Source organism: Stylophora pistillata, chromosome 8, assembly GCF_964205215.1.
Source record: "Stylophora pistillata chromosome 8, jaStyPist1.2, whole genome shotgun sequence".
Taxonomy (NCBI): domain Eukaryota; kingdom Metazoa; phylum Cnidaria; class Anthozoa; order Scleractinia; family Pocilloporidae; genus Stylophora; species Stylophora pistillata.
In genome coordinates, this window is record NC_142526.1 from 28,298,121 (window position 1) to 28,310,602 (window position 12,482).

Consider the following 12,482-nt stretch of genomic DNA (forward strand, 5'->3'; position numbering starts at 1 on the left):
GCTGATATGTCTGCAAATTGTATGAATAAGCAAATCGTCTAGCATGCGTATGATAGTAGTTTTTGGTCATTTTATGAATGATAGTCTTTCAACGGTCGTAATTCGACTTTGTAGAAATTTTACAGAATGGTTTGGTGTGGGTCTTAGTTTTCGTAATTGCGAAAACTAAGAGGGGTCTTAGTTTTTGAAATTACGTAAACTAAGACCCGTAAATTTACCGTGACCTAAGACTTGGTGGAAAGGATCGGACAGGAGATAATTTGACAGATTAGACCTGGTTTGGTTACAATTTGACTTTATATTTCAATGGATTTGATTTTAGGGGGGGTCTTAGTTTTCGTAATCTCAAAAACTAAGACGGGTCTTAGGTTTTAGTTTTCAATGGTCTTAGTTTTTTTAAAACACCCATTCATGGACCCCTTGTCGGAAGAAACAGAAACATTACTGTTGTTTAAAATGAAGAACAGCGACAATTTCAAGCAAGATCGCCACTCAATCCATTATTTACTTCCATAGAGCTTCGATAAAAAGAATAATATGATGTCACAATGGGGAAAGAGGCTGGAAATTATCGTTGGTTCAGTAGTTCTATTTCGTCATTATTCAGGGTAGGGATCCCATGAGATTGCACAATTCAATCCCAGAAATCAATGCGAATCATTTCCCGCTCTCCGGTGGACGTGTTTCGATCAAGCTCTGCAATTTTCGACCGAAACTACACGAAATTTTCAAGTTTAAAGGAAAGAAGCAAAGGTAACATCCTTGTCGTTGCGACAAAACTCCACTGGACTTATTCTTTGCTATTAAACGGTCACAATAAGGTGCAATCAGTCATGACCAAAACACATGCCGGCAACGGGGGCACGAAAGTTGTCGACCAGTTGCTCATCGACATCTCCACTGGAGATTCTTCTATTGTGGACGCGCAAACTCCCGCACGGGACAACCTACAAACTACAGACAGCGGAAAATCCCTTTCTCGAAAGAAGTTAACGTGTGAAACCACCGTAAAAACCACAAACAAATCCATCAGCCAGGTCGGTGGCCAAAGGACAGTCAACTAGTGTTTTGAAAGGCCTGAATGAACTAAAAGACCTTCACATACACAGTTGAATTCAAGGCAAAGACACTTTAACGTTTAGACCTTTTCAGTGAACTTAACGTTAAAAAGAAGTGGGAAAAAGTTGCAGAAAAATGAGGAGTTCGCAAGTCACGTCATAAAATGAGAAAATAGTATAAATAAGACCAAAGCCAAATTTGAATGCAACGAGCAAAAGGAAAATGCTGGAGGTGTGAAGGAGAAAGCTATTTAACGAAAAAGCAAAGAACAGTGAAAAATATCCCTTCGCATTAGCAAGAGTCATTGCTGAATTTAAATTAAGGAGAGCAAAAGGATTCAAAGTAACAAAACTATGGCTAAAGAAAAAAAATTAAATCCAAATTGAAGAATGCCATGGAAAACAAGAAGCCTCTAAGTTTAAAGGAAGTGATAACTGGTTTCAGAAATTTAATAAATGTGGTATTTTATTCTGGAGAAGAACAAAGAAGAAAAATCATGCAGCTGATGATGGGAGACAAACAATCCAGAAATTTCACTGGGACCTAAGGGAGCCTGTTAAGTTAAGAAGAAGACAAGTCAATTCAACTCAGAATGTGAAGTATGGGCAATGAACACCACAAAACTGATACAATATAGATCAAGTTCCTCTGCCCTTTGTTGTAGATCAGGATAAAACCTATGATGTAACAGGTGACAAGCAGGTTTGGGGTTTCTCAACCCTCTTCTGGTCTTGACAAAAGGCAGGCTACACTGCAGCTGTGCATACAGGCAGAGGGAGATCAACAAGTAAAACCTGCAATTGTGTTCTGAGGCAAAGGGGACGAGTCTAGTACTGAGAAAGTCTAGTATGCTCGAGATGTTAATGTGTATTTTCAAAGTTGTGCCTGGACGGACCACCAGTTAAACCAGGCATGGGTAAGAAGGACATTGATGCCAGGGATTGGAACTTCTTTCCAAGAGAAAGTAATAATTGCTGACAATTTGCTGGATTTCAACAAGAGAAGGGCTTTCAAGAAATGTGCATGAAGGAGAGCAATGCCATCATTTATCTCCTCCCAGAAAGTCATAAAGACAAAGTTCAGCCTATATATGTTGGGTTTGGAAAACAGATGAAGGCAAAGATTGGCAAAGCAATGAAGAAATGGCTAGAGGAGAACGAGAATTTGGACATGTGATATGATAGTCAAAATGCAAAGAAAAGGAGAATCCTCAGGACACAATAGATTGGGAAGGCATGGCGAAAGCTCTCCTCATACAAGATGTTTGCCACAAAACTTTCATGACAGCTGATGGCTCTGATGATGATATGATCAGACCTCAAGGGCTCGAGCCATACAGCTTTTAATTTTTTTTTCATTTCTCCTCATTGCTCATTAGAGTGTCACAAAGAACTCCAAAAAAAGGCAATACTGTAGATTGTTTGCTTAGAACTGGTTTTGAATATACTGTATTTGTCCCAAAACTTTCTTGGTATCAACTTTGAAATGGCATTTCAGAGAACTGACTATGAATTTGTTTGAACATATTTCTTCTTACGAACATACCTGCACTGTACTGCCTTTAGGCATTACGGTACACCGAATTCCTAAATGGCGGATGTGCGTGAAAAAACTGGTACCCAGACATGAAAACGAGGCATTTTAGGATAAACAACTTTCGTTTTACAAGCTTTACACTAGGGAGTTTGCAATTTTCTTTGGTTGGAAGCTCTTTTTGGCCAAACGGGTCGTTTAGATCGTCTTTAATTAATTAATTAATTAATTAATTAAAAGAATCTATTGTTTATCCGCTTTTAAAGAAAACAGCTCTAGACCTGGAAGACAACAACTTCCGCCCAGTCTCCAACTTGTCATTCTTTCAAAAACGCTGGAAAGAATTGCTGCTGTTCAATTAGACAATCACCTAACCGATCATCAACTTTATGCTCAGATGCAATCAGCATACCGAAGATATCACAGTACTGAGTCAGCACTACTTCAAGTGTTTAATGATATCAATACTGCCATTGATAATCGACATGAATGCGTCCTAGTCCTTTTGGACTTATCAGCAGCTTTCGATACCATTGACCACAAAATATTAATCAACCGATTGGAGAATAAATATGTGATTTCTGGCCTTGCCCTCAAAGGGCCAAAGTCATGTCTTCAGAATCGACCTCAACGTGTTGTAGTTAATGGAACTTACTCCGATCTAAAATGTAACTCTTTCGGCTTAAGGTTCTGTACTTGGGCCCTTATTGTTTTCATTGTATTATGGTCCTCTCAAAGATGTTATAAGAGCTCATCGCATAGATGTGATGATGTATGCTGATGATTCTCAGCTCTATATCATAATATAGCCGAGCAATCATCGTGTTGCCTTAGAACAGCTTGAACTTTGCATCGATGATGTTCTATGTTGGAACACGCAGAACGGTCTTAAATGTTACCCAACCAAGACTGAAGTCATCCACTTCTACTCTCGCTTCACGCCCAGTAACAGCATCTCACACCTCAGAGTCGGCACTGCTATTGTCGAACCAGTAAATGAAGTGAGAGATCTCGGCGTCACTCTTGACTCTACCCTCACTCTTCGCACCCACATCAACAATATATGTCGCTCCAGCTCATAATCTTTACACTTCCTGATTTTATAAGAAATTCTGAAACCTTAGATTCCTTCAAAACCAGGCTCAAGACTCACCTTATCTTATTTTGTGATTACTTTAAATCTTGTGTAAAAGCATTGAGACTTATGTATAATGCGTTTTCAAGAACTGTATTTTTATCATTATTACTATTATTATTATTATTATTATTATTATTATTATTATTATTATTACTAATATTATCATTAGTTTCGTGATCAATTTCGAAATAAGTGAACCCAATATGAGTTACAGGTCAAATATCTACTGTTGTGTGCCTGGTTGTACACAGAAGGGAACTGTTGATCCGGAAGGGAATCGAGTTGGATTTTTGGTTTCCTGAAGGACCAGAATCTTTGACAAGAATGGCTAGTGAAAATAGGACGAGATGTTGGCCTGCATTTCAAACTCACAGAGGCCGCAAAGGTATGCTCTTTGCATTTTCACCCAAGTGATGTGAAGAAAGGAATTGGAGGCAAAAAAACGGCTTTTTGTAAAGGAGCTTGTCCCTCAAGGTTCCTATGGCGAACTTTGCCTCGCAAGCAAACAAGGCAATTCTAATCAAGGTGACGAAAAACAAACAAGCAGCGACATGTTGATGTCTGACACGGCTAAAGAGAAGTATGATGGGAAAAGAAAGCTGCTTGCATTGGCTGTGGATTCCGGAAAGAATGGCAAAATGAGTTCAGTTGGCTGGCATATAATGAAGTTGAGGGAAAGATGACCTGTAAAATTTGTGGGGAATTTCCCAATACAGCAGACAAAAATAGCTCGTTTTTCAATGGAAGCAACAGTTTTCACATGGCTAATATTAAAGGACACGATGGAGTATCTATTTTCTACACATTATTTGCCTGGTAACTGAATTATGTGGTCCCACATATTTTGGAAAGGAAAGTTTAACCATGGAAAGTAAAATTATACAATAACTTTCCACAATAGAAAGTAGTGCCAAAAGTTAGTGTCGAGTCCTGATTTCCTCTTAGTTTTCATGATGTGCCAATCACATCAATTAAGATATTTCTGCAAGGAATTTGTTTTTCATCAGGTGTCAAATGGTTGTGAGATAACTATTGTTGTGTCACAGCAGAACTAAAATGTTATACCTTTGGTTATACTGGAACAGGGCATAATTTGCAGATTCAAAGAGCAACCACTGAGAAGTAATATCTTAGGTGTTTTCAGGCACAGAATATATTTGTTCAAATGCATTTTTCTTTCTTTAGAGTTCATGTATGCTGCACCCAATAATCTCTATTATTACATCGCTCGCAGCACCAGTGAGCAAAATAAAGCAAATCCTGTCTTCTGATTGGCTACCTGAATAGCTTGGGCTTGCCCACATTGATCCCGTGCATGAAAAAAATAGAATTAGAACTACGTTTGTAATTCTTGGACAATTTCCGCAAAGAAAATACAAAAGGCGGCAGAAGATAGTAAACACAAAGAAAACAGCAATGACTCTGGTGAGTTTGTTGTGCTACAAACACAATTGCCTTTCTTTCCAGGCTCTCGAAGTAAACAATTCATTCTTAATTCTTATTAAAGTGAAATCTTTTTGCAATATAATAAATCCTTTTTTAACCAAGCTTGTTCAGTCAAAATTGCTGGATATTAGCCTTGTTATTTTTTTGCCTAAAAAGAACTTGGCCAATATCCAGCCATCCTGACCTCACGCTTGGTTAATAGCCCATATATATTTAAGTTACAGCTTGGAGCACTGGTTCATTATCAGATTGATTATTTAAGGACAAGCATTGAGGTGGGCAATATTGTATCTCAAGTAATATGGTAAAAATTGCATTTTTTTGTTTTCTCTTCCATTGTTTATTTCTTTTTTCTAGCTTCGCAAATTCTCTTTCAGGCAAACATTTTTCAGTTTTAGGTTCCAAAGAAAAATGCTGAGATTGGAGCCCTAAGTTAATGATATCATAATTAATTTTTCTTTTACAGGTGGTGATGTAAACATGATTTTAGAAGTTAGGGAAGCCACATCTTTCAATAACTGGGCACAAATAAAAGTACTACATCACAGCCCCACATAATACCAAAAAAGATACCATGCAATCTTACATACATGACCCACTCTTTCCATAACTGTTTAACAATACCTTCAAGAAAATCCTTTAATGTGCTGCCTTGGCAATCAGGAGGTAAACCACAGAGGAATAGCTTTGACTTCTCAATATGCATCATGCAATGCTTTCATTTGAGCTGCACAGTCTAGGAAAGAATATATATATATATATATAAAAAAAATCAGAATGTGGGTTCAATTACTGAATGAAATAAAACTTTATTCACACAGGGTAGCCCTTTCAGCTCTAGGGCTGGTATTCATAAGGGCCCTGTTTCTTAAAAATAATTTACATCAAGATTTCAATTTTATATTAAATTATATGTCTGACTAGAGTTTTAAAACTAAATTTACAGACCTAAAATAGTAGATAAAATATCAAAGTTAAGATAAAAAGAAATATCTTGCTCGGCAGTAGAACGTTTGAATGTTTTCACTCTTCACAATGTTTAAAGGGAGTTTATTAAAAATTTCTGCACCAGTAAAAAGAAAGGTCGTTTTCCCAAAATTTTGTTTTACTTTTGGAATTAACAGGAACCTTCAGTAAATGCCAGGCTTTTGCATCAGTCAAGGAAAATAAAAGCTATGAACAACTCCTTCAAAAATTAATGTCATGGAAAACTTAATTTTTTTTATTCGTTCCAGTATTTAATTTCATTGTTTTATACATGACCCCCAAAAGCTATGTAGCTGTAACCATCATTAAAAATAAATATCATCCACCTACCTACCTACCTACCCACCCACCCACCCACAAGAAAAGCTAAGCGTGGAAACTTTTGCTTATTAGACGTGGGTAGACGACCCTGTACTACTAAGCTGACATTTGCAATAAAGCAAACCCACCCTTTCCATCCAATATTTCTTGGTCTTTCATTTTTTTTTCCCATTGAAAGCAGCATCGGATCAATTCCCAATGATCAAAGGTATTTAACTTGGTCTTCAATAATCGACAGAAGAGGTGAAATGACAATGACCAAGAGACTAGAAGAGAATCCATGGCCTTCCTAGCTCAACAATTTCAACACTCTAGGCAGCAGTTGAAAGATTAAACTCTTTCCAAACCCCTTCGGTAACTGCCCAAAAACATCTCCCCTTCCAACGATGTTCTCGTTAATAAGTTTTTGTTCAGATTTTAATTAGCTAACCAGAAACAAAGCTAAGCTTTCTCTTAGCGCTTGCTGGAGGTCGTCCACGAACTTAACATTCTCTGCAACCTTGGCCGTATTGTGAACGACTTTACTACAAAGCAATGATTAGATTTTGGCGCGCACAGAAAGCAGAAAGCTACATAGGCGAAAGTGCCAGTTGCTCGACATATCTGCAAGGCCCGTGCGACGAAATAACTTCACGGGATTGGCAAAGTTTCAGTCACAGCAAACTATGCAAAAATCTAGAAAGATTTAACCTTAAATCTCGTTTAACGTTTAAAGCGACATATCAATGACTGCAACCATCGTGTTGTAAACAAACCTCGCAAACTTTAAAACACGTTCTCTAGTGATACCTGCGAAAGTATTCAGTATAATTTCCGGTAAGATTTTTGCTGACAATCTGATCGATTTCTCTTACATTGTGTGCTGAGACTGAAACTTTTCACCTCAAGCAAATCTCCGTTGCACGATCCAAACAAACATAGCGAGCAACTGAGCTACGAGTTGAAGTGTTCAAGTTGAAGTTCATTTATTTGTTTAAGCAGGTTGATTAATTGGCAGCTGTAATAGCTGATGTGGACCTGCTGTCCTAACCCACCCATCCCACCCCAGGGGAGGACATCAATCACACAGTAATCTCATGTGTGGGAAATTAACGTCTCCCGCTAGTACATGTCCGTGTTAAAACACATGAAAGGACTCTAAAGCATGCTTCATTCTGATTGGGCAGAAAAACACAAAGATTTTCTGGTACCAATCAGAAGGCAGAACGACTGTGACCGTTTGGAACTAGTCTTCTAAGACAACGTCCCCAGGGGCTCTTCATGCCCTAACTTGAAATCGACCCACAGCCCCTGGGTCTCCAAGGATGCTCATCAACATACGTTAGGAAATTATTGGGTTTTGCTTTTGATTTGAGTGAAGTTTGTGTTTTTGTTCTAAATAATGCATTCTAAAGAATAACGTGCAATATCCCATGAAGCATCGAAAATTTGGAGAACGCATTTGTTGAGAAAAAGGCTTTGGTCCACCCATTGCTCGCTATGATAATGTTTTTGTTTTGGTTTAGTACACTTCACCATTGATCAATACATGCATTTCTTCTGGATAAGCAATTCAGTTAAACTGCGATTAAGTTTAGCATTTTAATCAATTCAAGCAGCCTACAAAAGAACTTGAAATTTGAATTTGACTCAGCTCAAGAGATGTACCAGGTCTAAAATTAGCACTCACTAAAAAAGCTAAATTACAGATAGCTGGGTAAAAACGTATCTTGTGTTCTTGATGGAACATTAACTAAATTAATTATTGACAAGCTTATGCCCGGTTCAGACCTCGTACTTCAGCTGAGCTGAATTGAATTCGACGAATCAAGTTCATGTCAAGTACGGCAACTAAATCAATTTGGAACAGCTGATTTAAATTAGATCAGCTTGGTCAATATGCGACTTTGCTAATACTAGGGTCATGAGAATGAATGCTGGGATTAGCTGAGACAGTACCAGGTCGCTCAAGGGGCACGTGACTTTAATTTAATTTACCCCATTTTCACTGCATTAATTTTCAGTGGGGAAGGACTAGAAAGGAACATACGAACCATTCCTGCTAGTCCACCCTCCCACCCATCCCACCCTAGGGGAGGACATCCATCACACACTAATCTTGTGTGTGGGAAATTAACATCTCCTACCCCAACCCTGCAGGAGACGGGACCTCTATTCATTCAGCCCTATCTGAGAAGACTAGAATATCTAACCATTTCTTGATGTTGCAGAAAGGTAGTAAATTCTTCTCAATTATTTTAAGACCCAGGGTGTTGGTCTGGCTGGGGCTCAAACCCTCGACCTCCTGCACAACAATCTAGCACTCTATCCATTGATTTAAATGACTTTGAGTGGCCTTTATCTCTGTAGTTGTTATATGAGAAGCAGAGTCGAAAAGCTTTATAAATTCTGTCAGACTTGTCTGTTTGCAAACCTTTTTGCTTTTTATCATGGGTCGAGGTGATTATTTATCTATGTGGAAATGTGAGAATGACAGTGGACCTCCCGAAAGGGACCTTTTACTTCCAATGCGTGGGTTCGTGCTGAAGTCCGTAATAAATTCTCACAGCTTCTGTTGTATTCTGTTTCACAAGGCCTTGATCCCTTTTGTTGTATGGTCTCAAAAAGCTTAAAAAATGTTTAAAAAAAATTTGTGTTTGCAACCTTCTCTCGCTCTATGGTGGGCTAAGGAGAACATGCTAACCAAAGACATCCTGTACACTATGTAGATTGATGAAAATCTGTTATTTATATTTCACGGCAACAGTTTGTTTTTGACATCTTCAGTTTCTCTCACAGTTGCGATATGCAATCCCGCCTGTTATTTTTCCTTTGTCCAATTTTCATTGGTAGTCAATTGATAGCTTTTCCCCAGGAATAAACATTTAAGATGTTAATATGCCAATTTGTTGGAATTGCCAGACAATCACGTGCTACCAAAGCAAGGGACTATAAACTCACGAGAATACAAACTGTATAATAAATCCTCTTGGCCAAAATTATAAATAAAATGCAAGGAAAAATAACCAAGAAATATCCCTGACCAGCCCAAACTGAATAGCTAAAATGTCACAAGCTTGAAGTCAGCAAGCTCTGTTTACATTTTCCTGCCACAGTAGTCCTTGCGCTTTTAAGAATGGCATTTTTCATTACTCCAGCCCTAATTCCTTTGCTTTTAGTCTTAATTTTCAATTATTCATGAAATATGTAGTTTCTGTTTAAGCTCCAAAAGGTCTACCTTAATCAGGATGGAACAGAATTTTTAACACAGTGCTATGCAATTTTATGGCCATGAAGTTATGTAAACAATGATGGTGGATGGTAACCAGACTTTTCACACAAAAGACTTTTTGCACCAGTCTTTTCGCTTAAGTTTTGGACCATCTGCACAATTATTAGTGGTCATTTCGCACAATAATTGTAAGTGAGAAATATAAACAAAAAGGTATACTGATACTGATAAGATACAGTCGACTCCCGATAACTTGAACCCTCACTAACTCGAACCTTGCGCTAACTCGAACCTTGCGCTAACTCGAACCAAAATTGATTTCCCATGGATTTTAGTCATGCATTCACTGTAATTTTACCCTCGGTAACTTGAACCCTCGATAACTCGAAACTCCCGCTGACTCGAACCAATTTTTGTTTCCCTTCAGGTCTTTTTCTATATAATTTTACCCTCGATAACTCGAACCATGTCTGTCAATACATGACAAGTCAAAACACGTCGAGAAGTGTCAAGGCACATTGACTGACTACTCACGAAAAAGTAAATCCCATGAACTTTATAGCAATGACTCGACATTGTTCTCTTTAGAACCTGTTGAGTTTGCAGTTCCTGGACTTCTGCTGCTGCTTTGTTTTGTTTTGTTTCACATTGCGTTACGTTCTGGTTTATATGAATTTCAAAAATGCATGATTATTCCAGTTTCACTCAGCTTTGTAAAATTAAATTTGATTAAAATGTACACTGCATAAATAGAGAAAGGAAATCGCATGAACTTTGAAAATGTAAATCGCATGAGGTTATTTGTACCGGTAGCCCGACATTGTTCTCTTAAAAAAAAAACCTATACGGTTTGCAGTTACTGGACCTCTCCCCACTGTATTCCTTTGTTATATTTTTCACATTACATTACGTTCCGATTTATACAGTAATTTAGAGATGTATTGTCTTTTTTTTCACTTGGCTTCTCCATACTGTAATCAAATTGGATTAAAATGTACAATGCATATAAAAAACATTTAACACCTCTTTTTCCCTTATTTCTGGTCATTTTTTCTCAAATCCTGATAACTCGAACTCCCGATAACTCAAACCTATTTCAATTTCCCTTTAAGGTTTGAGTTATCGGGAGTCGACTGTACTTCACTTTTACATGTCACTTTCAATAAGATCCAATGGCAAGAGTGTCAATATTTATTTACGTAATAATGTTAACTTCAACTAGGTCGAAACGCTTGTCAACACGATCACTATCCTTGCTTGAAGAAAGGAACAAATCTTTCTCTCTTTAAAAATGTAAAGAACTCTCTACTTGAATCATTACTTCTATTACTTTTCCTTTGTTAAACAAAAAAGTTTTTAGTTTTGACAGTACATCATCCACTACAGACATAGCATCTATGACCCATCATTTCCATTTGTTCTGATGAAGCACTAACGCTGGAAACGTCAGCTTTTTAACTCGTTATGGTGGCCAATTTACAATTTCAACTTAGGACGCCATGTTGATTTCAAAAGTAATAGTAACCAGTCCTTTGTTCGATCGCCTTCAAACGAAATGTTTCATTGATCTCTAAGAATTTCAAATAAGCTTTTGAAAACTTGCTTCTTATTTCATTATATAATGATAATTAGGTGTACTGGTAATACGTACAGCAAAAACAGTTTAACGATAGTAACTCGATGTGCAAGGAGTGCTTCACAATGAATGTCGGCACGTGCAAGTATTGTGATTTCACAACTTGAACGTGTGCGTGTTGGTTGAAACTTGTGATCTTGTAGAAAGCCAAGTTTGATCTTTAATCTTTTTAAAGATCGTAAAGTCAAGTAATAACCTTTCAAATTATTCTTATAACAATTCCTTAAGCGATGGAGAGTTCAGCATCGATTTATGTGTCATAGGAACCAAGACATTAACAAATGATTTCACAAAAGCTTCAATAATTCAAAGATTATACACTAGCCATTAGATAGGTAATCAGTTAAGCTTAAGATCAAAACAAAGAAAGAAATCTAGATGTACTACAACTTAAATGAAAGTAGGAAAGATTTTAACTTCTACAAGTCTTGACCAAGTAGTGAGTTCAATTATGTGTGACTTGTGCGCTAACATGGCTGCAATATGGCCGAGATATGGATACAATTGTTTATCAGAGTTCATCAATTTCATCCAAAATGCAAAGAAAAGCAATATTTAGTGACGTGTAATAATTGTAATGTAGCATTCATAAAATAATTTTGGAAATAGGTCTTTAGTACCTTTTTAATAGAAAGTGAAACAGTTAGCATGTTTTTACTTTGACTTTAAGAGGAGGGAAGACTGGTGACAATTACTTTCGAAATCAATAGGGCATCCTTAGCGTGGGTTGTCAATGTTTGCGTGTTTGTAGTGGATGATAATTATACTGTCAAAGCTAAAAAGTTTTTTGTTTAACAAAGGAAAAGTAGTAGAGGTAATCATTCAAATAGGGAGTTCTTTACATTTTCATAGAGAGAAAGATTTGTTCCTTTCTTCAAGTAAGAATAGTGATTGTGTTCACAAGCATTTCAATCTAGTTGAAGCTATCACGTAAAAAAATATCTATGTTCTCATCACTGGATGTTATGGAAGGTGACATGTGAGGGTAAAATATCTTATCAGTATCAATTAGAATGCCTTTTATATTGACGTTTCTCTCTTATAATTATTGTGCGAAATGACCATCAAGAATTGTGCGAATGGTCCAAAACTTGTGCTAAAAACTTGTGCAAAAAGTCTTTAGTTCTTTTTTAGCACTTTTTTGAATAAGG

General features: G+C 37.2%; 1 protein-coding gene and 1 pseudogene across 1 annotated transcript in view; one reads left to right on the forward strand and one right to left on the reverse strand.

The window, feature by feature from the left end:
- The window catches only part of LOC111345262 (sterile alpha motif domain-containing protein 9-like), a 42,772-nt gene that overhangs the window by 27,638 nt on the left and 2,652 nt on the right, over nt 1–12,482 (reverse strand). Inside the window, 1 exon segment of the mRNA XM_088730830.1 lies at nt 5,801–5,912. Within this exon segment, the coding sequence (XP_088586956.1) occupies nt 5,801–5,885 (85 nt within the window). The 5' untranslated portion in view covers nt 5,886–5,912.
- LOC148725736 (uncharacterized) lies at nt 834–2,405 on the forward strand (annotated as a pseudogene).